Here is a 23,949-nt window from a genome sequence, read left to right as displayed (position 1 = left end):
TAATTTATAGGTATACTAAGTGCTTAAGAATACATTTATGTATTGCGTGAATGAATTAAAGAGTGAATGAAGGAATATTAAATCTGAGCATCTATAAAAATTTCCTAGAACCTAAGTAGTGTGAATCCTGTTCTTTAACTATACTATTTTTCATTTCTCCCCCCTTTCACTCCTCGAACAAAAGCATAGTGAATAAGAAAAGCTGATGAAGAAATCCTGTGACTCAGATTTGTAAATATCAGAATGGCAACTAAATTTTATTACTACCAAGTGCCCAGCCTAGTGCCAATAAGCCAGACAACTAGAGAGACGGAGAAAAAATATTCGCCCTTCTCTCTTACTCTGTCCATGCTGATACTCTCCCGAGCTGACTTGTTCTTTTAGGAGGTTGAAAGAAGTTGATTGTATCTGACCAGGAAGGCCACTTTCATTTTGTTTCATTGTGAATACCAATTCCAACTCTTAGTCATAACCAATTATTAGGCTGTAAGAGAAAGTGTTATAATAGCATTGTGACGTATAGTTCAGCATTTCCGGGCATTTTTTCTGGAGGTGGATGATCTCATCTCCACCCGCATCATCTCCATCATCTTCCTATTCATTGCCACAATGTCTGTCTTCTAGAATCCATTGCAATTTCTCTGCCTCCAAAGTCAGTTTGAACTACCAATGGTACCTTCTGCTGTGTAGTGAAAGCTCCAGAATATATTTTATCTTTAGATTAACTGAACAATAGGGCTAGAAATCTAGGAAGATTGATAGTCACCAGTTCTGGAAACTCCTGCACAATTTCATTGCCCATTGTGCAAAATACCTTTTGAGTGTGACTTGGAGCCCCAGAAAGCATCAAGGACCTGGTCTATGATATCAATTTCTCAGACATTGGATTCTAAGATTTTGGTACCCCTCCCCTTTACTTTGAATATTCCAAAATGGGAAGGCAGGCTCATAGTTTCTCTTTGATCCTGAATCTTAATTGTGAAATAATTCTACTAACTTCTTTTAAAAGACAGACCCAATCCCTCTCTCAGAAATGATGTTCACCGAAGCGGGCTTCACTGTCGAGATTTCTGTCACATTAACATCAGTATTCACCGACGGTCATTGAATGCTGTAACTTGTACTGCTCAGGCAGTGAGAACAATTTGGGTGGCTTTATACTATTTTTTTTTTATGTTCAGGATGAAAGCCCATGGAGAAATATAGGATACTATTATTAGCTTCATACTGACAGCTCCCTCCGGGCACCTACAAGTTTATTGCTAGTTGGAGGATCAACGTTAAAGGGAGTAAACCCTGCAGTCAGTGACAATCATGCCCTTTGTATTTCTTTATTACAGGAACAAGGGAAAATTGGAGTTGTCTTCAATATCGGCACCGTGGACATCTCCATCAAAGAAGAGAGGACCCCTGTCAATGACGGCAAATACCACGTGGTGCGCTTTACCAGAAATGGCGGCAATGCCACACTTCAGGTGGACAACTGGCCAGTGAATGAACATTATCCTACAGGTAACATCTTCTCTTTTGGCCTCCCCAAATCACCTCTTATACCTATGACAGCCATGACATTTTTTCTCATGACTGATGCCAGTTTATAGGCAAAGAATATGTCAATGCCTTTTGTCTGAGAAAGAAAGTTATTTTTTTTTTTAAGATTAGGGCAGTATAAGTGGCTTCTGGAGACTTACTGACTATGCACTGAACATTTTGATTTGCAAATGATTTGATAAAGCAATGCTGCCTGACTGGTTCATATTGAAGGTAAATATTATAAGGTTTCTAGTGGAAGAAAGGGACATCACCCTTGTTCTGGCGGATTGTTGATAATCATAAGATAATGGATGAGATATCCGGTCTATGTGGTGCTATATTGTTAGGTGTGATTGCAGGGACAGATGGCAAGAGGTGGCAGAGAGAATAGAGCAGCAAGTTTATTAAACTTGAATTCATGAGCATTAACTCAGGGGAGCAATGAGAAGAATCAAGAGCAGAGTTTTTTATTTATTTGAATTTGCCAAGTGATTTTCTCTTGCTCACACTAAGCCTGTGTTGCTCTTTAGAGTCTGGTCCTAGCAGTGAATTTCCTAGGAAGCACGCTGGCATGGGAGACAGAGGGGCTAATCATGCATTTGAATTTCACAGCCCTGGTGTGTGCAGCAGCAAAATCCCAGAACCAGATGGCAAACCAAGGGCAGGGAGAGAGAAGGTTGCTTCTTTAGAGAAACTCATTCAAATAGTCCCTTAGCTTCCTCTCTCATCGTTCCAGTCTCCTACCAAGAGTCCGGAGCCCTGGCCATGAAAGTTCTAAAAAGAGAAGGGAGAATACCCAGCGAGGGGCTTTTACTCCATAATTGCGTTGCAACCTAATGGACAGATGACAGAAAATAGCTTAGGAGATGGCCCTTTTCACTAATGTGAACAAGATGCATGTCTAACTCACTGTATGATGCTCTGATTTCCCCCATTTTTGTCTGTTTTCTCTCGCTTCTTCAACACCAAGATGAGTACACTGATAATGAAGCTTAAATTACATTTTCAGGATTCTGGGCATTTTAGTTAATAATTATCAGGCCTGAAAGAAATATTCACCATAAACTTGTATACTTGTGGCCCAAGATAATTTTCTCAGTAGCTTAAAGGCAACGATTGAGGTTTCATGCTTTAAATCAGTGTTACATTTTAAAAGCCGATCAATAGTGTGTGCTGCTTGGATCTTCTTTAATATCCAGATTCTCCTCATTCCTGGTTTAAGAGTTATGGAAGCAATTGTCCCAAGGCACCGAAGCAATAAACACACTAATTAATCAATTACCCTATCTACTCACATATCTGTCATCCTGGATTTTCCCCAACAGCCAGCTCAGCCAGTGATGGAGTTCTGGTAGGATTTTTTTAGATTGTCACAAAAATTAACCCCTGGGAAGTTATCTTTGATCATCTGAAAGAGCCAGAGGTGCTAGGAGTTGCTGCAACTTTTTGTCAACACCCACGTTCCCTGGACACGAATAGACTTTATTTTCAAATGTTTCTTGCTTAAACCCTGGGGTATGTGATAGTCAAAAGAGGAGGGAAGAGGAAGTGAAATACCAGAGACCTTAAAAGCTGTTCATTTATTTGCTCACAGAAAAAAGAAAATCCATCTTCCTTTCTCTATGTATATTACCATTGACACTAAAATTGCTGCTGTGAGGTTTGTTGTGTCTCTGGGAAGAACTTCAAAGATTCCTCAGTTGATGTTAACTCCTTGCTCAGAGTCAATGGAGACTCCTCACATGTGTGGCCAGCAATGAGAAAGCATTAGGGTGGTCATTTTAAAGTCACAGATACCTAAGAACACCGGTGACCCTTGGTGCACACCTCTCCCTTTGTGTCGTTAGTTCTAAATTATGGGTTGCCTCCCACAGGCTTTCAGAGCAGGATAAACCTGTCTTTAATGGCAGAACTTGCCCTGACGACTGTTAGCGTCACTGGTAACTCTCATGCAGCTGTAATAAATGCTATTATTGTTGTCAGGGTATAGCCTTGCAGTTAGCAGTATGTGCCTTAGAGACACCTGATGAGTTGAGAACTTTTTCTTTTTTATCAGTTGTATGTCTCAGGCAACTGGATTAAGACCTTGAAATGCCCTAAGTATTGAAATATTTGGTGCCTTTCCCCACATATAATTCAAGATAAAATAACAGTGAACCATGAAATAAGGGTAAGAATTTCTAACAGTTCTGATTTTTCTCCTCTGATGATTTCTTTAGTGTTGGGAATGCATCAGATTCCTTCTTCAGAACTGCTCATTTATTTCCCCTTGTATTTATTTTGCTGCTTATCTAGTTCCAGACTTTCCATGAGGCACTGAGACTCACCACCCATCTGGTTTGCAATCCTGATGTATAGATGTAATGATACTTTCAGAGTCATTGGCAGGTTCAGTGAGAAGAACACATGTGAAATCTCAACAAAAGCTAGATGATAATGTAAGCAGACAATAAATGATAGCTACATTACTAGACTTGCTCACTTTACACATGATTCATTTTGACTATTTGCTAGCCTATGAGTTGGGGAAATTAGATATTTCTATTCTCCAGTTCAAATCAAAATAACACACTCAGGCAGATTCTGTTGCCAGCCTATGATTACATAGTAACTGAAGAACAAAATGAAGACAAGGTTACCCTCTTCCCAATTAGATCCCGTATTTTTTTTTAGTCTTGACCCCATAGTGATGATGAGATGATTTTAACAGTGCATAACCATAAATGTGAATTGCCCTAGATCAATTTCTGTCTTTACAGCCATATTATATTTCAAAAGTCTTATAAGACTTCCTAACAGTCTCATGGACCTTGATTATCTTAATTTCTGTCTTATGAGATTGAAAGAATGCATTTAACTAAACTTAAGGAATCATTACCACAATATTAAAAAGTTTAGTTTAGTTTGAACTTAGAACCACAATGGTCTCTGTTTCCGAGAAAGCAGCACAGCACCAATCTATCTAATCTTGACATAATTTCTCCAAAAAAAATAATAAATTGACATGTCCTCCTTTTCCCCAAATCATTATGTTATATTGACAATAGCAAATGACTAGCAACTATCAAGAAAGTTCAGGAGCATCTCACCATAAAAGATCAGTTTTAGTAGCCACACAAAGGTAGTTGTCAAGAAAAGTGGAAGAGAACATTTACATTTAAGGAAGAAAACAAATATTAACACAGTGAGCCCAAGTTGTCCTCCCCATGACAGCAGAGTGCTCTCATGGGCCATTGAGAGTAATGTGTACTTTAAGGGGGCAGTTCTTTCATGTAGAGTAGCTTCTCCCAATTAGTCACTGCAGTTGCTTCATTCCGAGGGCACACTCTCGTGAGTCACTCCTGCTCAACACATCCAAAGGGACCAACTGAAAATCAGGATGAATGGGTCATCTCCTGAATCTTTCCACAGCCATTTATAGGCGTTTGCTTGGCCTTGCGGAAACATCCTACTGTGAAATATTGAGAGCCCAGTTGGGGCCAGAACATGCAGCCTTGGTTCTTTGTGAATCAGTGAGTAGCCAAGATGGAAATAGTTCTATAGCAATTGGGATCTTCTATCACTTGATTCTGGGGGATTGAACTCAAAAATGACTTCTTCCTTTGAACCTGAAAATAGAAAGGCTAAGGAAGAGGAGAGGGAAATAAAAAGAGAATCAGCTCGGAGCTATCATCCAGGCACTGACAAATACGCCTTATAAAGCCTCTGATTGCTCTCTCTACACAATGCCTTGGTAAGGACAAGGGAGGGGAGGTGAAAGGTGAGTAGAATGTGGGGAATTAATTTTAACCCTGGCTCTGGGCCCCCTGTGAGGCTCAGCTGAATAGGATTGTTCACCATTCACTCGTCACTGCGAGTGGGTGGCCATTGAACCACCAGGACTGTCAGGGGCCTGGTCATGGTACCCTACGAACTTGTCAGGTGAAAGCCAGCCCTTTGAGAAAGGAAGAATAAGGAGTTCCAAATGCATAGGACCCCTATTTTCCCACCCAAGAGCTTGTTAAGAAGAACTAGACCTCATAGATCTTTCCCTTTGATATTGTATATCAAGTCAATTGAGGTACTCTTGACTGAAATTCTTATCATCATTCTCCTAGTCAGTTTTCTTTGAATCTCCTGAAATACCTGAGACAATTAACTAACACAGAAAAACAATGAACTAACACAAAGAAAAAAAAAAAGTGTGCTTAAGCTTATGCATCAAGGGGTTAGTATTCAACATCTGAAGCAGTTAACTTTACCAACTTGTAAGAGAGGAAAATTTGCTTTGGTTCACAATTCTGGGATTTTCAGTCCAAGATTGAGCAGACTCATTTGTTTCTGAGTCTCTTGTGGAATGTACACATAGTGGAAGAAATTTCACCTCATTTTTCCGAAAAAAGAGAAGATACACATTGGTCTAAGACCCTCCCAAAAGGACACACTGATGATAAGTAAGTACACAGCTGCTTCTAATAATGCCATCCAGGAAACCAAGTCTTTAGACCTTTGGGAAGGCATTCATCTAAAGCATGGAAAATTCGGAGAGGCTAGACAACTTGCCCAGTGTCTCAATAGCACGAGGACAGACTCAAGATTCCTACCTGATCCTCATACAGCACCACCTCAAACATCCTGTCCATTGTGCTATCTCTGAGTTCTTATTTTATTGATAACTTCACTGTCTTTGGTGATGAATAAATAAAACATTCCCTGAAACAGAAATCCATGCCTGGAGCAGGTTCAGTAGTAATGTTTCTGAACCTTGGTACTATTCACATTCTGGGCTAAGTGATTCTGCCATGCATTATAGCTGGTGCAGTGGTATGCTCTCGGGAGCATCGTAAGATGTTGAATAGCATCTGTGATTTCTGCCCGGTGTGAGCAAGTAGCAGGTTTCCACCATGTCTTCACTTCAGAGTAAAACCATCAATGACAACAAAATCATTAAATTAATAATAGTGCCTTAAAATTTATTTCCATTACTTGCCATTCTGTTGTAGTTTAGAGGACATGATGGGAGACGAGAGATTTTGCACATATATACCTCATGCCAAGACATGGAAGAGTTAAAAAAGAAGACTATAAATAAACCGTCAATAAGATACCAAAATTTCCTAGGCCTTAGGTTTTCATTAATTCCTAGCCAGGGGGTTTTCTTTCCTTGGCTTGTCTTGCAAACATGCCGGGCCTTGCGAGATTGGAAGCCTGCACTGATGCAAGCCTCATCTCACTGCTCACTCATCCGTTCAGCGTTTGTGTTCCTTTCAGTTCAACAGGAGGCAAGCAGAGATAGGAAAGTCCTACAAAAGGAATAAAAAAGTACAAACACAATCAAGAGGAAAAGCTGTGTTTGAACTTGGATTCAAGACTGCGGAGATAAAAGGCAGCTAGAGGAAAGCTCATTTGATTAATGTGTTTGAACATTCTTTGCTACGTTTAAAAAAATGCTCTCGTGGGCTGGAGAGATGGCTCAGAGGTTAAGAGCACTGACTGCTCTTCCAGAGGTCCTGAGTTCAATTCCCAGCAACCACATGGTGGCTTACAGCCATCTGTAATGAGATCTGGTGCCCTCTTCTGGCCTGCAAGCATACATACATACAAAACACTATATAGATAATAAATAAATAAATAAATCTTTAAAAAAAAAAAGGTTTTAAAAAAAAAAAATGCTCTCGTAAGTAAATTCCTCAAGCAGGCAGGAAACATATCAATAAATCAATCAGACCAATACTTTCTAAATATTTGCACTGCAGAATATTCTCAAGTTTGTAAGTCTGAATTAAGATTCACAAGATTTGAGTTTCTTTTGTCAAATAACTTTAACATCCTTTACTTAGTCTTGGGTGGCAACTGGATCACACAACCTATGTGTACATTTAAATGGTAAACTACTGTCTACTTAGTTTCACGTTAAAGTCCCATGGAAATGACAGTGAAATTCCAGTACTCAGACACCAGCCTCATGTGTAAATGTGGTAGCTGATGATGATGATGATCTTTGTATCCATTAAAATGCCAACTTTTAGGGTCTATATTTAGATAGTTGAAATTTACATTGTAACAAGAGTCACATTAAAAAATTGTGACACACTGGGCTAGGCATTGAGAATTATCGATGCAGATATGTTTAATAATCACTGATATTAGGAACCTCAAACCATTGTTTTCATCTTTCAGACTTAACAATCCTATTAGTATTGTCTGACATGACAGCCGTATAGCACATGTAACCACGCAGTAAATGTGATGGAGCTGGTATTAGTGAGGTTCTGAGGTTTTTATTTTGTTGTAAATTATGCCCTGGCACTACATACTTCGAATACATGTTTTTTATTTAAATTTTATAGTTCATTAGCTCCCATCAAACAATATAGGACACAATACATTATGTATTATTTCCTTTTGCCTATTTTCTACTGTCAAAGTCTCCATTATGTTATCAATAGAATATTAGCCATCTATCTCCGTGTACCTTCTGACATTACCTAATAAGATGCAGCCACAGGGACAATAGTTCAATGTGACTCAGAGAGTTGTGGAAAGGCATGAGAGGATGGTGACTGAACGTAGACTTCCGGAATCTTTCTATGTGCTTTGACAAAGACCCACTTCCTCTTCACTCACCTCTTACCACCTTGAGTAAGTTTCCATCGTTGAGATGTTTCTTTGTGCCCCAGGTCCAGGGTTGTTCATTTTCTCCCATTAAAAATAAATGATGGCTCAGACTGACATTCAATTTGGGAAATTTCAAAAGGAGTGCTGCCAGAGATGTGTTTCTTAAGCAGAAGTGACAGTATACCCTTTATTAAGCTATATTTGTATTCTCTGACAACATGATTATGGAGCAAATCCATCAGCAACCCTGACCATAAAAACAAAAACAAAACGAAACCATGTTATTTTATCTGTAAACTCAAGACTGTGGACTGAGATTGCTGGGCTACCCCCAGTGTTCTTTAGCCCCAGTTAAACACTCAAGGAAGATAACTGTACTTGCAGCTGTCACCTCAGTATTGTTTCTCCCTTGTTGGACACAGCTGAGTATAATGTCTTTAATATTTATTTTCATCCCTACTGCAGTTTCCCCTCTCTCCTCTCCTCCCAGCCCCTTACCCTACACCTCACCTCTGCCCCTATACCTCTCCACTCCTCCTCCATTTCTCTTCAAAATAAGGCTGGCTTCCCATGTATAAAACAAAACATGGCATACCAAGTCACAGTAAGATTTAGCATCTCCCCTCCCCCCTTGTATTAAGGCTGGGCAAGGCAACCCAGTATGAGGGATAGGGTCCCAAAAACCAGCCAAAGAATCAAAGACAGCTGCTGCTCCCACTGGTAGGAGTCCCACAAGAAGACCAGGCTCCATAACTGTGACTTACATGCAGAGGTCCTAGATCAGTCCCATGCAGGCTTCCTTGTTGTCAGTTCATTCTCCTAGTGCCCCTATGACCCCAGCTTAGTTGATTCACGCCCACAATTTCTGTGTCACACTCACTCCAGCATATCTCAAGGGCAGGACCGACAGTCTGTAGGTCTAAGGTTATGTGGCTGCTTTGGTCTCCCAATCCCTACGCTGACGTTCTTGATAATTTTGTTTGTTTGTTTGAGAAAATCTTATGCATTGAAGTTTACTCAGAACGACAGAGAATTGACAAAGAAGCAAGTTTCCATCTTGCTTCTTTTCCCTTTCTTCAGAAACCTAGAGTTGTAAAAAGAGTCCCACAGTGAAGGGTTTGCACCAAAGAAGCAAAATGGAGTAGGAGATGCCCACACCAAATTGTAGACAAGATCATTCTTGCCATTAACTCACATTCACAGACAAAACAAACTGCTTGACCTTGAAATACCCTGAAAGTTGAATGTGGGGTTTATTTTTGCTTTATGGATTAGGAAACACCCTAGAGAGTTTAAGTTTGGTTTCCCTTGGAGATGCTGGTATACAACCTGGGCCTTTGAGGCTGTAATGCACTCAATTCTGTGGCTTATTTAGAAATTCTGGCCTCAACTCAAATCTTCAAATTATAATTGTTTTCTGTAAAGGTAATCCCTGGAATTATTTTTGTGAAGCTAAATCTCCAATTGGTGCCTACTCTAGAAATAGCACTTCTCTGGATCCATAGATGTTTACCTTTATCCATATCTTAAGTGACATTTGTTGGGCTTTGGAAGCCTCTTTTTTTTTAGGATCCCATTAAACCTCCTAGTGCCATATCTAAGCAGGCAAAAGGAGCTTTATTAAATGGAAGTCTTTTTTACTGCTTGATGGTCTTGCTTGAGGGATGGGAAGTGGAGAAAGGATGCTTCATATATTTTTCTTTATGTTTTGTCTTATCAGACAACCCTTTCTCCTTAGTGAATTCCCAGTCACAAGATAAATAGCCATGCATCTTGCAAGTTAAATGCAATTATTTCTATCATGCCTAGAGCCTTTTTCCTCCCTGTAAATGTCCCTTAGTAGATGATAAGCATTTCAGTGGAAACTGCAGATGCCTGCTAATGCTAAAATTAAGTGTAATCACACACAAGACCAAAGCTACAAAGAAACCCTGTCTTGAAAAACAAAACACAAAAGACAAAAAGAATATATATATGCATATATAAAATTTTAGATATAAAGAAGGACATAATATGGATGCTAAAACATTTGAAATCAAGGGAGGAGAAATACATGAATATTTGGTATATAGGAATTTGCCCCAAGGCATTAAGCTAGTATATAACTCAAGGTTATTTATACAGGAGTTAAATAACACACACAACAGAGCTGGTTATAATAATGAAGATTTATATCAGATAATATGGTAGCAATTACTGTAACTATAGACATTATTTATACCCAATTCATTTGTGAACAGGGTGTGCTTTTTAGTCTATTGGCTGTTCAGAAAAAGAGTAATTTTTCTACATACTCCTATTGAACTTCATACTATAAACAGCTCAGTCTGGGTTCTGGCTTATGTTAGCCCTCATTCTTAGTAAGCTACAATGGGATTTAGAGAAAGTAGAATTTTGTTAATTAAAAAGCATATGTTGACAGAGGTTTCTCTCCTGCCCAGTCCTGCAGCTGTTCAGCCCCAAAGAAACTCACAGAGGTCTACATTAATTATAAAACTGGTTAGCTTACTAGCTCAGGCTTCTCATAACTCTTATAACTTATATTAGTGCATTATTCTTGTCTGTGTTAGCCATGTGACTTGATACCTTTCATCAGTGAGGGATTCTCATCTTGCTTCTTCTGTGTCTGGGTGATGACTGCAGACTGTATCTTTCCTCTTCCCAGAATTCTTCTGTTCTCATCGCCCTGCCTATACTTCCTGCCTGGTCACCCTGCCTATACTTCTTGCCTGGCTACTAACCAATAAGCATTTTATTAAACAATTACAAGAAACAAATATTTACAGGGTAAAACCATTGTCCCCCAGCAAGCATATGATATTTTTAGTTCTAAATTAAATTCTCTAGTCAATTAGCTTGGTAGTACAAATAATACAAAGTTGAGAATTATTTCTGGATATTTTTAATGAGAAATATAAGGGAAATTATTTCTTTTTTCAAAATAATTTTGTGTTTATATGTGTATAAACATATAACTTACAATTGTTGGTTTTCCCTTTCTATTGTGTGGGATCCCAAATTTTAACTAAAGTTGTTGAGTTTGGCAACAAATCCATTTGCTCCGTGAACCAACTGAGCCATCTTGGTAGCACCAAGATTTCTTCATTTCCCCCTATTATGCTTATACTTAGTAAGTCACACCTTAGAAATAGTGCTTTAAAGATTGGAGATGTGGGAGGATCACATTTTATGGGACTTTACAATTATACCTATCACATGACATAAAAATGTTAATAGCAGCTTGCTCCTATTATAATGTCAACATTATAATTCACACGATGCTCTTCTCAATTAGAGCAATCATCAAATACTATGTAGCTGTAAATCTAAGTTTAGTGTGTAGTGTAGGTTGGAGAGCCTATTATCTCAGAAGTTATAGTTCAATTGTAAATAAAAGTTCTGGGATCTATGATTATCTAGGACTACTAACCCAACTATCTCATATGACTTCTTTGTCATTGTTTGTTGTCTACCTTAGAGTTGGCTGAATTCCATATTTAAATTTTGTATAAGATTTAAGGGTCTCTCTAGTTATTACTCTCTAGTTACATACTCATGTGTGTATAATTGTGTATGTGTGTATTATATCCTTTATAATTTTATAAAGTAGAGAGATTAATTAATAGTGCTATATGCTATCAATTATAATCATATTGCAGCTCATCACAGAGAGATAAAGACTTTCCAGTATTCTAAAATGCCTGTCAATACCACAGCAGGCTAACAAAAGTAGAGAGGAGGTCAGAAGGGAAGAAAGTAGTAAGGCAAGGACAAAGAAATATTCATAATCTTCAAATTATAGATTTAATTTAGATTTCATTGAATTACTAGTAATGTTTACAATCTGCTGTGTGAGATGCATTTCTTTCTTACACAACCTTCCATAAATCCTTAATATCAGTCTAGATAATGGGGTTTGTCAAATTCCAATGCTGCCTAAGACGACTTTGGGATTAGATACACAAGAAGACACTGGCAATTACACAGGAATCAAGCACTAAAACCTATATCAATTCCTATAAATGAGTTAAAAATATGAATCACTGTTTTAAATATCAGAAATATACAAGCCTGTTTATCTGGATGTTGGTATTCCTCCACCATGATCAGTAGAATGGATTTGTATAGAGGCATCCCTTTAGTTCAAATTTACTCACTATCTAACAAATATTTATTCTACATATTACACGTGACCTGTTCTAGGCAATGGGTATACCATGAAAACTGAAACTCAGCTTTGTATTTTTTAGATAATTCAAGAAAGACACATGAACACATGAGCACATGAACAGATAGTCATAGTATTTCTACTGAGCAGTAAAATGTCATATATTTAACTGAGTTTTTGAATCAAGCTATACTCTAAACCCAAGAGGTAGGTACTGCAATCATGCATAAGACAAAAAAGGATATGTATATATATACATACATATAATTTAGATATAAAGAAGGGCATGATATCTATGCTAAAACACTTGAGATCAAGGGAGAAGGAAAACCTGAATATTTGATATATGGGAATTTGTCCTAAGATATTAAACTAGTATATAAATCAAGGTTATTTATACAGGTGTTAAATGACATCATTTTGCAAATAGACACATAGGTGCCTTTTAAGATCAGCTAACTCTCCCACGTCATAAACTAATATGTGGAGAACCAAAGCTCAAGATCATGTGTCTTAAAAGAAACCTGCCACCTTATCCTGTACCCAGAATTGCACATAGTGAAACAGTTATTATTTAAGTGAATAATAGTCAATGAAAGAAGTCAATAATAAGTCAATGAAGTTACCTTCATGTGCCTAAATGATACTTGATTACCAGACAGAGATGCGTATGTGGAGTTTAAGCTGTCTTAGCTTCCCTAGAATCATGTCAACACACTTTGGCTACCCTTCCTAGACACACACAGTGTAAACTGTGGCATGAAAAATCCATATTTTTTATACTGGAGGAACTAAAAAGATATTATTATTACAGCTTAATTGATATAGAATTAAACTCGCTGTACATATGAAATCTGTATAATCTGATGAGTTTGGGCTTCTGATTTCATAACCGTATTTTATAAACAAATATAACTTGATGGAACTTTTCCATTCTAGCAGAGAAGTACTAATTTCACTCTTTTTTACTGAGAACTCAGGGAAGTCCTGTACATTTGCTACAGATGCTTTTCCCAAAGTGCCAATTTGGTGATTCTACAAACTTCTTTTCCCCACAACTCTTTTTCTTGTTCCACCTTTCAGTGGGAAGCAATTAGGATAGAACGGTTATGCCCCCGTCACATAGAAGCACCGAAGAGGTCAGACTCAGGGTCAGTGGGAGAGTCAAATGTGTTTACTCATTGTTAAAAGCAGCAAACTGAATAAAACCCAAAGGTGACCACTGAAGCACTCCAGCTGGAACTGTATACAGAGCTCAGACTTCTGCTTGAGAAATATAAATTCACATGCAAATTTACGAGGGTGTCTGACGTGGCAGCGTAGGCAGAATACTGACTGTTCCCATTATTAGAGATTTGCGAGATGAGTACTTCTGCCCATTGTGCGACTGCCACCCTCCATTTCTAAATGAGATAAATTTGTTTTCATTTTAATCACAGTGTGGCAATGTGGTTTTCATAGATATCAGTGGCGAGATCTTCATTGCAAATCCCTCTAAATGTCTGAAAACAGAATATTCTGGGGAGAGAAAAGGGTTTATTAGAAGCTATCCTTCAGTAAAGGACTTCAGTGAAATAATACTGACAGAAGGCAACACTCACTCAGTATTAACCCTGAAAATAATCCTTATAACATCTAGAAAGAGATTTGATTCCTGGCATTTTAGAGATAAAGAAAGCCAGCCTGGGAGCTATTGAATAGCATATACCAGGGTCCCACAGCTCGTTGATGATGGGAGCAACCTTGATTTGAATATACCAAGGGGCACCTGGAGAGTTTTATTTAGATCAATGATTTGAAAACTTTTTCTCTACATGGCCACATAGTAATTTTATAGCCTTTGAAACCCTACATTAAACTGTAAATATTTTATTTATACATCACATTTATAAATACTGTATATGTGCACCTACAAAATAGATATTGCAGGGAAGGTCTTTCCGGTCATCATCCAACCCTGTACTTTTATTGCAAAAACAACCACAGATAATCTATTTAGGAATGTGCACAGCAGTCTTGTAATAAAATGCAACATGATTTTACATGAACAAGCTGTTAATGGGTCATGTTGAGTTGAGGGACCTCTAAAGAGTTAATTTTTATTTTGAAGGTTACATTTATGCTTTTATTGACTCATCAGTCTAATTGTGGATTTTGTTTATTTACTTAAAATTGGGGGACCAAGATAATCTTCAGTGAATGAATTAAATCCCCAGAGACAATATTCTATACATAGTTCAGTAGTGTAACTACACAGAGAAACAGAAATGCTAGTGGGGTTAATTTGGGATCAATAACTGGAGAGACACAAAATTGGAAAGGGAATTTAGTTACATGTATTTGAAGATATCAGATACAATCAATAGGAAAAACACACACACCACCACCAGTAACAAAAAAAAAAGAAAGAAAACACACATATGCAACAATAACAACAAATACTCTTTCCCATCCTTAACATCAAAGGACAGATTGAATCCTGTGTTCATGTATGTTATACCATACCTCGCTTAGAGCGAGAGCTGATGATAACCATGGGAAGCATTGTTTCCCAAGTTCTATTACTGCCCCTGTGTAACTGCAAGCTGAAGCGATCCCAATAGATTTTCCTCCCTCTCCCTTGAGAAGCTGCCAGCTCTTTTATTGAATTCATAGGCATTCAGTCAGTGACCTAGCCAGCTTTCTGAATCCCTCTCTCCAAAGGTGGCAGACACACCTAACATCTTTTCTGTGATCCATTCCTTCTCTGCGTGTTCGAGTTCTCAAAAATGGTGCCTTCATTTTCTTGACATCAGTTGTCTGTCCTGATGTCTTTTGTTGGAGTCGTGAGAGCTGACTATCTTTACGTAAGGTTCAGCCTACCTCCTGCCATGAAGATTCTGAGATTTTAGAATCTAGTTCACTATTATCAAAAGAACAATACAACAACAAACATGCTATGAATTTTGTTAAAGTGTTTAAAGTAAACTAAAAAAATCCCAGTTTGATCTATAGCTTCCTGCTTCCCCTTGTCTCTCATCATTAGAATTATCACCCTATTCCTGGTTTCTGTGCATTGACTTTTCTTTTTGTAGACTCTGCATATAAGTGAAATCAAGTACTGTTTCCCTTGCAAATCAGCAAAGTAGTTATAAAGGGTGAGGAAACCTAGAAGCCTACGGTACAACACAAAGACCATCATTATAGCATCATTGTGTACATTCACAAGTGACCATAAACAGGAAGTGATCTTATAAAAAGAAAAAAAAATCATTGTATGAGACAGTGGCTGTGTCCCTTCACTGTATATTCGCCTCATTATTTACATCTTTATCAAGATATCAGGCCATGCTGGGCATCTTAAACAGATGCAACGATCGTTTTAATCTAAAAATTCAAACCAAGACACACACTGAATTATATGTGCAAAACAGGACTCCTTTGCATCTCAGTGACCTTGAGGTTAACTTCAGTAAAGCCATCCATCAAAAATTAAAGTTTCAAATCCCCAAATAGAAAGCAGACCAACCGGGTTTGGGTTTGTTTCCTATAACTCAAATGACATAGAAATGGTTTCCTTTCAAGTCTGTTTTTTGTTAATCAAATGTAGGAAATGCCATGTAAAAATTACATCTGAACTCTCTGTCTCCCTATAAATTACAGTGTCACACATCCTAGTAAAGATTTCCTTTTGTAAGCCCCGAATAAGGGAATGTATTTTAATGTAATAGAAAAATAGCAAATATTTTGTTATCAACTGGTTAAAAATAATGGAAGGATTTTTTTGTTAAAACAAAATTTATTTTATTAAAATAATTATTACCACCATTAGGTGGTTTTCTTTTCCCCAAAAGCATGGATTTCCCCAGCTCATCCAGACACAGTGAGAAAATGGAGGGAAAAGACAGATCATGTGTCTTGGAGACTTAGAAACCATATGTACATCTAACATAAATAGAAATGTGAAATAAAGCACATCTATAAAGCTTAAGACAGCCAAAGTTTAAAAGTATCTGTCTAATTTTTCTTTATTTGTACAAAACTGCTGGCAGTTTATATAAGTGAAACGCAAACTGAGATGGAAATGCAATGCCTTTGGATGTTTAAAATGAAGGGCTGACTTTGACTCCGAATTTTCTGGGTGGTTATGGTGGCTAACACGGGGCTGCTGGTGTAGATGAGTATAAAGGCACTCACAGGATGGAATATATGGTTCTCAGGGAGCCATGAGCTTCCCTAGGGGAGGCCGAACAAAGGAATCCAACAGATTTGCTTCATTTTGTGACTTTTCCTCTCTCTGACCTCTGAGAATTTTGAGCTCCGGTAAGTCCATAAAGGGAATTTGGAAATACACTTAATAGACTTCTTCTTGAAATAAGTCAACTGAGCCGAGCAAAGTGCTTTGGCAACACATTTACCATGAATCCTGGCCAACCCTGAACCCAAACCCTCCAAGGAAACTCTAGTCTCGCTTCCGTCCTCAGCAGCTGAATTCAAGCTACTCTAAGCATTTGTTCCAAGCACACCTTCCTCCCTAATCTTTCTAGAGTGTGAGAATTGGACTTCAGCAGTTTCTGATCAGCACAGGAGCAAAAATATAGACACGGTTATATTTCTTCATTATTTACTGACTGGTTTTCCATTCTGAGCCTCACAGATTAGTCTTTACACAGCATCCCTGGGTTAGATGGGATATTCCCAGCCTCATTCAAAACTTCAAACTCTTGCGAGGACTTTAGTAGAATTGAAACAAGCTACCAGCCCGCCTTCACCAAAAATAAGAAATCAAATCCTGAAACCACGACATAAGCATGCTCTTTCTTCTCCTGTCAGATCCTCCCCTAATCACACCCTAAACTCACTAATGTTTTAAGTGCTCTCTGACAAGACAGCAAGGAACATCAACAGATACCACATGAACCCGAGAAGGCAGATGGAGTCACTCAAGAAGCCTGATTTTGATGTGTCGGATCATTACTGCAAAGATAAAAGCAGGTTTCTGAAAGAGTGAAATTCAAAGGAACCTAGTAATTAGGGTGGTAAAAATACTAGGTCACCTGGTACATTTCCCTGGTTGGTTCAGAAATATCTGTACAGTATAGACTAGTATTATTAGTCTAATGTGAAATGTTTGAGATGGCATAATTTGTCTCTTTTCCCACCAGGAAAATAGATCTGTCTGATTTCTTAGCCTTGAATTTTTTTCAAAGGCTGTTTGATTAGGCATGTCAGTTGAAATTATTCTAAATTATTTCTTAAAACCCTGACTATTTATTGCTTACAACTACTTAGCAAGTACAAAGCTCCTAGAGAGAGCTTTGGTTTGAAATAATTTTCGATATGTTTCTTAGATCGCTAAGACTTAATACTGTATATTTAATAGTAAAATGACTGAGAGGGCAGGACATTATTGATATTTTACTGATATGTCTAAAATTCATAGGTTTCAAATAGTATAAGAAACTTAGTGATCACCGAACCTTTAAAGTTAAATAATTTAGTGGCTTGTTGGATTCTAGACACTTATCTCCTGAGGAGTCAGTGGTTGTCAATGCCGTGCATATTCTTTAGTACTTAAGATCTATCAGTAATTAGCATCATGGGTGTTGCAGATTATGAAAGTAGATTGATAAAAATATTTTGCAACACCTGTTTTTAATATATCTACATGTTTATAAGAAAACCTGAGGACAGGAGAGATGAGTCAGTGGCTAACAGCATATATTGATCTTGCAAAAGACCTGATTTACAACTGTCTGTAAGTCCAGCTCCAGAGGCTCTGGCACCCATCTTCTGGCCTCTGCAGACCCCTCTACTCATGTGCACATACCCCCCCAATATACATACAAATATACATACAAATATGATTAAAGATATATTTTTTTTACTTTTATTGATTCTTTGCGCATCTTCACGTCATGCATTCTGTTTCCACTTATCTCCCTATCCCCTTGCATTGGCCTTCTTCCCTTGCAACCACCCCTCCTCCCAATAAAAACCAAATTTAGAAGAAAGACCCAAAACCAAACAAAACAAAGAAACAAAACAAAAATAAGAACAAACTGACAAACAACAACAAAGAATCTTGTTGTGGAAATCGCAGTGTGTTCCTTAGAGACACACAGTTTTCCCGTTATTCTCTTCATTTTCACTTGCAAGTGTCATTGCCAGGAGTCATTGGAGTCACTGGTCTGGCTCAAGACCTCTGGTTTCTGCTACACCACTGATAATGGGCTTTCGCTGGGGCTCTTCTTTGATATCTGTTATTGTCCTGTGTCACAGAGATCCTGCTCTTTTGGATCTGTAGGTTTAATCCCCTTCACCTGCTCCAACAGTTCACAAATTTGGTGGATATCGGGGAGGGCCAACTCATAGCCCTGGTTCTGGGCTGCTGCCTGCCGGGGCCATGCTGACATGAGGGCTCCATGCTGCCACTTGGGTTATGATGGTGGCTAAACCCCAGCTGTTGCCAAGGGCCGTGTCTGCGGGCTTGGTCTTGCTGCAGTTGGGGACTGTAATGATATCCACAGCCTGGTTAGCACAGGGATCAATTGAACCCTGCTGGCCGAAGCAGCCCCACCCTTCACAGACCCTGGAGTAGGACCGCTGGCTCTATACCTCAGGAGAGCTCCCCACCCCCACCCCACAATTGAGAAACATGACACCACCCCTCACCATAGGTATGCATGCACCTCACCTGGGAAGCACACTAGAGCTGACCCTGTGGTCTGTGCTTGGAGAAACAGGTGAGCAGACCCTGAGGGCATGAGGGAAGGGAAGCTGATTCTGCCCCTTCCTCTTCAGCCCTCTACAGCAGTTGGGAGAGAGGGCCCTGCACTTTGCCCAGGCAAAACAGAAAGCAGAAGAGCTGTTCCTGGCAATATGAGTGAGGGACCCGAATCTGGAGGTCCTAGAGCAGGAAAACTGGCTCTGTTTCTTGCTGCATTGGGTGAGCTAGCTGAGGCAGGGCTGGAGAGCTCATCCCAGGAGTGATGATGAGAGCAAACTAAGGAGCTGACGAATCCAGTTACCAAGATAAAATATAGTTGGAAAGAAAAAGAAAAATGAACACCTACAACAGCTAATATAGCTAATATAGTGGACATTATGACTCAAATAAACAATTTTAATGTGTATATAATTTCTAACTTATCACCAGCAACTTTCCAAAAAATTGTTTACAGAAATGTCAAAGTGTTTAATGCTATTCTAAGCCTCCTAAGTACAACAGGAACTGAAACTTAAGTCATGACATTAATCACGATGCATTTCGAATGACCGACAAGTATGTGTCCCTTGAGGTGTCATTCAAAATATTCAGCAACGTTAGTTGTTCTTACTCTTTCTCTAGCCCTTCAGTCTTCTGATCTTGATCAGTGTGATGCTTTTCTCTGGAGCCTACCTGTCATTCATGTGCTAAAGTAATGACGTTCTAATACTAACTCTTAATTCCTAGGGACACACACTTGAAAGGGCTGCTTTACACTCACCTATACATTTTAAAACACTAATGTTTAAAGCTTCTTTTTTTATTTTTTATTTTTTTTATTGAGAAAAGGAAGAAAAAAAAAGCAAGTTTCCACCTCCTCCCAGCCTCCCATTTCCCTTCCCCTCCTCCCACCCTTCTCCCCCTCCTCCCACCCTTCTCCCCCTCCTCCCACTCCTCTCCCCCTCCCTCTCCAGTCCAAAGAGCAGTCAGGGTTCCCTGCCCTGTGGTAAGTCCTAGGTCCTCCCCACTCTGTCCATATCTAGGAAGGTGAACATCCAAACTGGCTAGGCTCCCACAAAGCCAGCACATTGCGTAGGATCAAAACCCCGTGCCATTGTTCTTAGCTTCTCATCAGCCCTCATTGTTCTCCATGTTCAGAGAGTCCAGTTTTAACCCATGCTTTTTCAGTCACAGTCCAGCTGGCCTTGGTGAGCTCCCAGTAGATCAGCTCCACTGTCTCCGTGGGTGGGTGCACCCCTCGTGGTCCCGACTTCTTTGCTCATGTTCTCCCTCCTTCTGCTCCTCATTGGGACCTTGGGAGCTCAGTCCAGTGCTCCAGTGTGGGTCTCTGTCTCTATCTCCATCCATCACCAGATGAAGTTTCTATGATGATATGCAAGATATTCGTCATTATTGCTATAGGCTAGGGTCATTTCAGGTTCCCTATCCTCAGCTGCCCAAGGAACTAACTGGGGACCTCGGCTTGGGCTCCTGGGAGCCACTCTAGGTTCAAGTCTCTTGCCAACCCTAAGGTGGCTCCCTTAACTAAGAATTGTGTTTCCGTGCTCCCCTATCCAACCTCTCTTTATCCCAATCCTCCTTTTTCCCCAAGTTCCCCCCATCCTCCCCTTCTCCCTTTTCTCTCCCCATCTCCCCTTACCCCCATCCCACCCCACCCCCACCTTAAAGCTTCTTTTTAAAAGCCTCGGTTGAAAGATGGAACTGTTTGTTTTGTTTATCTAGCTTGGGTTTCAAAGGTTTTGTCTTTAGTGTTGTGTTGATAGAGAAGGTTGAAGTGATTATTTTGCTATTCTAAGTAGAGACAAACATTTCCAGATCAGGGACTGTTCATATCCTACTGTGACATAAGTTCTTTGGTTAAGATTGGTTTGGGAAGGTTAGGCTTAAGGCTGGGAGTAAAAGCCATGTTTGTTAAGACAAAGAGTATGTGAATTTTTAATAAGCCCCATGGAATCATTGATGGTGATTCATGCCATTGGTGAGGACCACTGTGCCAGGAACTCAGAATTCATCTCATTCTTTTTACTAAAGGGTTCACTCTTCATTCAAACACAGATAGGAAGAGGTTAAGTAAACTGTGTCCTCTCCTTCTTAGAAAACTGGGGAAATATCAAGCCATCCTGATTTTTCTGCCATTTTTCCACTACCGCCTCACGTTTTTCTTCTTCCTTCGGAGGCTGCATTATTGTGTTTTGTGGATTTGGTTTGTCTTTCCTTGAAAAGAGGTACGTTGCTAACGTTGTATAGCAAGGACCCAGGTCTGTGCTTCCATCTCAAGTCTTCATCCATGACTCTGGATTCCAGACTTCTTTAAACTCCAGAGACAGAAAGCAGCTAAGCTGTTTGGTGCTTCTTGTAGGACCATAATGACAACTCTTATAGCAGAGAGTTCTGTGTTTCCCATATCAAGTAAACCATCCTTTACAGATTGCCTGACTTCTAGACTATTATTTTGGTTTTTTGGTCTGTTATTTGTTGTGTCAAATTTCTGTGGCTCATAGAGTTTTTTTTTTTTCTTTTCTTCCCCTCTCTCCCTTCCTTCATTCTTTCTTCCGTTTCTTTCCTCCTCCCTCCCCTCCTTCCTTCCACCTTACTGTTCGAGTTGTCTTAGATGAAGCAGATACATAAGCCTCAAACCCACTGCCTCAGTTTACCTCTACTCCAAAAAAAATCAGGAAACGAATTGGTTTTTCTTAAAGTGTATTTATTTACAGTTTGGCTGAATGCAGGAAATGTGAAATGTTTTTCCCAGCATGCCTGTGGCCATATTACAAGTTATTGGAAACTATGAGACAAATGTTCCAACACATTGCAAGAGAATCTGTGAGACAGGTACACCCGGTGGGAAAGACATTTTGGCCAAGGCAGCTACTATTCTATGCACATGATCTTTTGAAAATTCACATCTGAGCCAAGCAAAGTGATCCACTATTTTTGAAACAGAACCCTGGGTTTTGTGGCATGTAAGGTGCCTATCCATTTCTATCTCAGTAGAAGGGTCCATACTCTGATAGTGTGAAGCATATTATATTATTTATTTGGAGGTCAGTTTGAAGCACCCACTTCCACATGTCTGATTAACATTCCAGTTTTTTGCGTGAAAGAAAGGTGTAGCCAGAATTGCTGGAGAGAAGCCCAGCTGACTCTCTTTGGATTCTTTTCTCCCACGAGGGCTTCAGGACAGGATCAAGTTCTCAGTGCTTCACAGTTTTATCATTCACTACTGGGGACTCAGATGACACTATTGAGTTGCATGGGGATTCTTGGGTAGCTGGCTCTCTCTTCTGGTGGAGGAAGAACCTATCCCAACCTTCTTCATTTTGCCATCATAGGTTATTGCAGGAAGAGGGGGCAAGCAGACATCATCAGCATTGTTCGGTTTTCACCTCTCCTCACCTTGGCTAATGGGCCTGTGGCAGAGGATCTCCAACAGTCAGCCCAGGACCCAAAGCAGAAAGACAGACTCACTGCTAGTGGGGGGAATGACAGAGTCCCATTGTAAAAGTTCCAATGTACGGACATTGGAATGAGCAGTTAGCTGCCCTTCAGTTGGACACATTGAAAGAGAAGAAAGGCCCTGGTGGTAGCACGGTAGTAAACAGATTTTCCACCAGATATGTTTCCTTTCAATCTTACATTCTGGTCTCTAAATAAACTTGGAAATTAGCAACTTTTGCACTCCCCCCCCCCTCTCTCTCTCTCTTCCTGTGTGTATGTGTGTGTGTGTGTGTGTGTCTGTCTGTCTGTCTGTGTATCTCTGTCTCTTCCCTTCCTTCCTCATTCCCTCATCACGGATGACAGGGATTTGATTTGAGTTTTCAGGCTAGCAGAAGCACTTTATTATCAGAGCCTTCTCCCCAGATATATCTGTTCTCTATCTTTGCTTATTTTCATACTATATCATGAATCTATATTTTTTTGCTTTCCTTTCTTCACTACAAATACACTTAGTGTATTTGATCATTTTGCCTTAAGTTGAATTAAGATGTTTTAAATTAAATAGCCATTTTGGAGTACTTATAGTAAGTCAGTATCATTTGGAAAACTTGATGTTATTATTATATAGGGTATAGTCTCTCTTGCTCTCTTCCCTTTCATCTTTCTTCCTTTTCTATTTAAACAGACAGCTATATATTAAAAACAGTCTTCACACTAATCCAAATTTTCTCTAGATGTTTCTCTGAGTTTAAACATTGTTGTCTATAATTTTTCTTTGTTTACAACCATATTTGAGACCAAAGTGCAATCTCACAAACAAATCAATATGAATTAATTTGCCAAGTAGAGTTAATGAGGCACTATGTGAATTCAAGGTGCACCAAGTTACTGCATTCCCTGAGGTGACTTCTTCGCTGGGATTTTTTGAACATTGGTCCACATTACAGTGCTGTATACATCTGAACTTTGAATCTTACAAGTGATGCACAGCTGTTAATGGTCACATTCTTTAAAGTCTTGGGACTGCCATAATGTTAAACAAATAGGTGTGGACACAGTTCTTACTCAAGAACTCCATAGGGAGAGGTTTTACTCAACGATATACTCTGATGTTTTCCCAGGCTAGTCTGGCCTCCAAATTCCAAAGACACAGAGCTGTGAAGAAGAACAAATTAGGGAAATTCTATTTCACAAATATCCTTTGAAGACTATCTAACCTTACAAATGTCTTCTCTCAAAGAATAAGCAATCCATTTTTGTAAACTTGCTTGTCAGAATCTACATTGTGATTATGTACAAGGTTTGGCAGACCTCTCAAAAGATGTGCCTCAATGGTAACATAGACACTACACATAGACAATATTTGTGTCGTTGGTAGATTCCCTCAGACTGTAGTGAGAAAATGTCAAAATAGGTTTTTCAAAGAGATCAAATTTCTGGGTCCCAGGTAAGCTCCCAAGGGACATAAGGAACCTGTACTCTATGCCCTGATTCTGTTCACTTA

The 23,949-nt window shown here is 39.2% G+C and overlaps 1 protein-coding gene across 50 annotated transcripts in view; it reads left to right on the top strand.

Annotated features, from left to right (window-relative positions):
- Positions 1–23,949, top strand: part of Nrxn3 (neurexin 3) — a 1,550,418-nt gene that overhangs the window by 1,373,616 nt on the left and 152,853 nt on the right. For all 50 annotated transcript variants that reach the window (XR_012907734.1, XR_012907733.1, XR_012907732.1 and 47 more), the window contains one exon: positions 1,341–1,512. Coding sequence is in view for 42 of the 50 variants with exons in the window: in XM_075948192.1 (XP_075804307.1) it covers positions 1,341–1,512 (172 nt within the window). In the remaining 8 variants the exon portion in view is untranslated. The remainder of the gene's footprint in view (positions 1–1,340; positions 1,513–23,949) is intronic.

The sequence above is a fragment of the Microtus pennsylvanicus genome, chromosome 14, assembly GCF_037038515.1.
Source record: "Microtus pennsylvanicus isolate mMicPen1 chromosome 14, mMicPen1.hap1, whole genome shotgun sequence".
Lineage (NCBI taxonomy): Eukaryota > Metazoa > Chordata > Mammalia > Rodentia > Cricetidae > Microtus > Microtus pennsylvanicus.
This window is presented reverse-complemented; position numbering and strand designations above follow the sequence as displayed.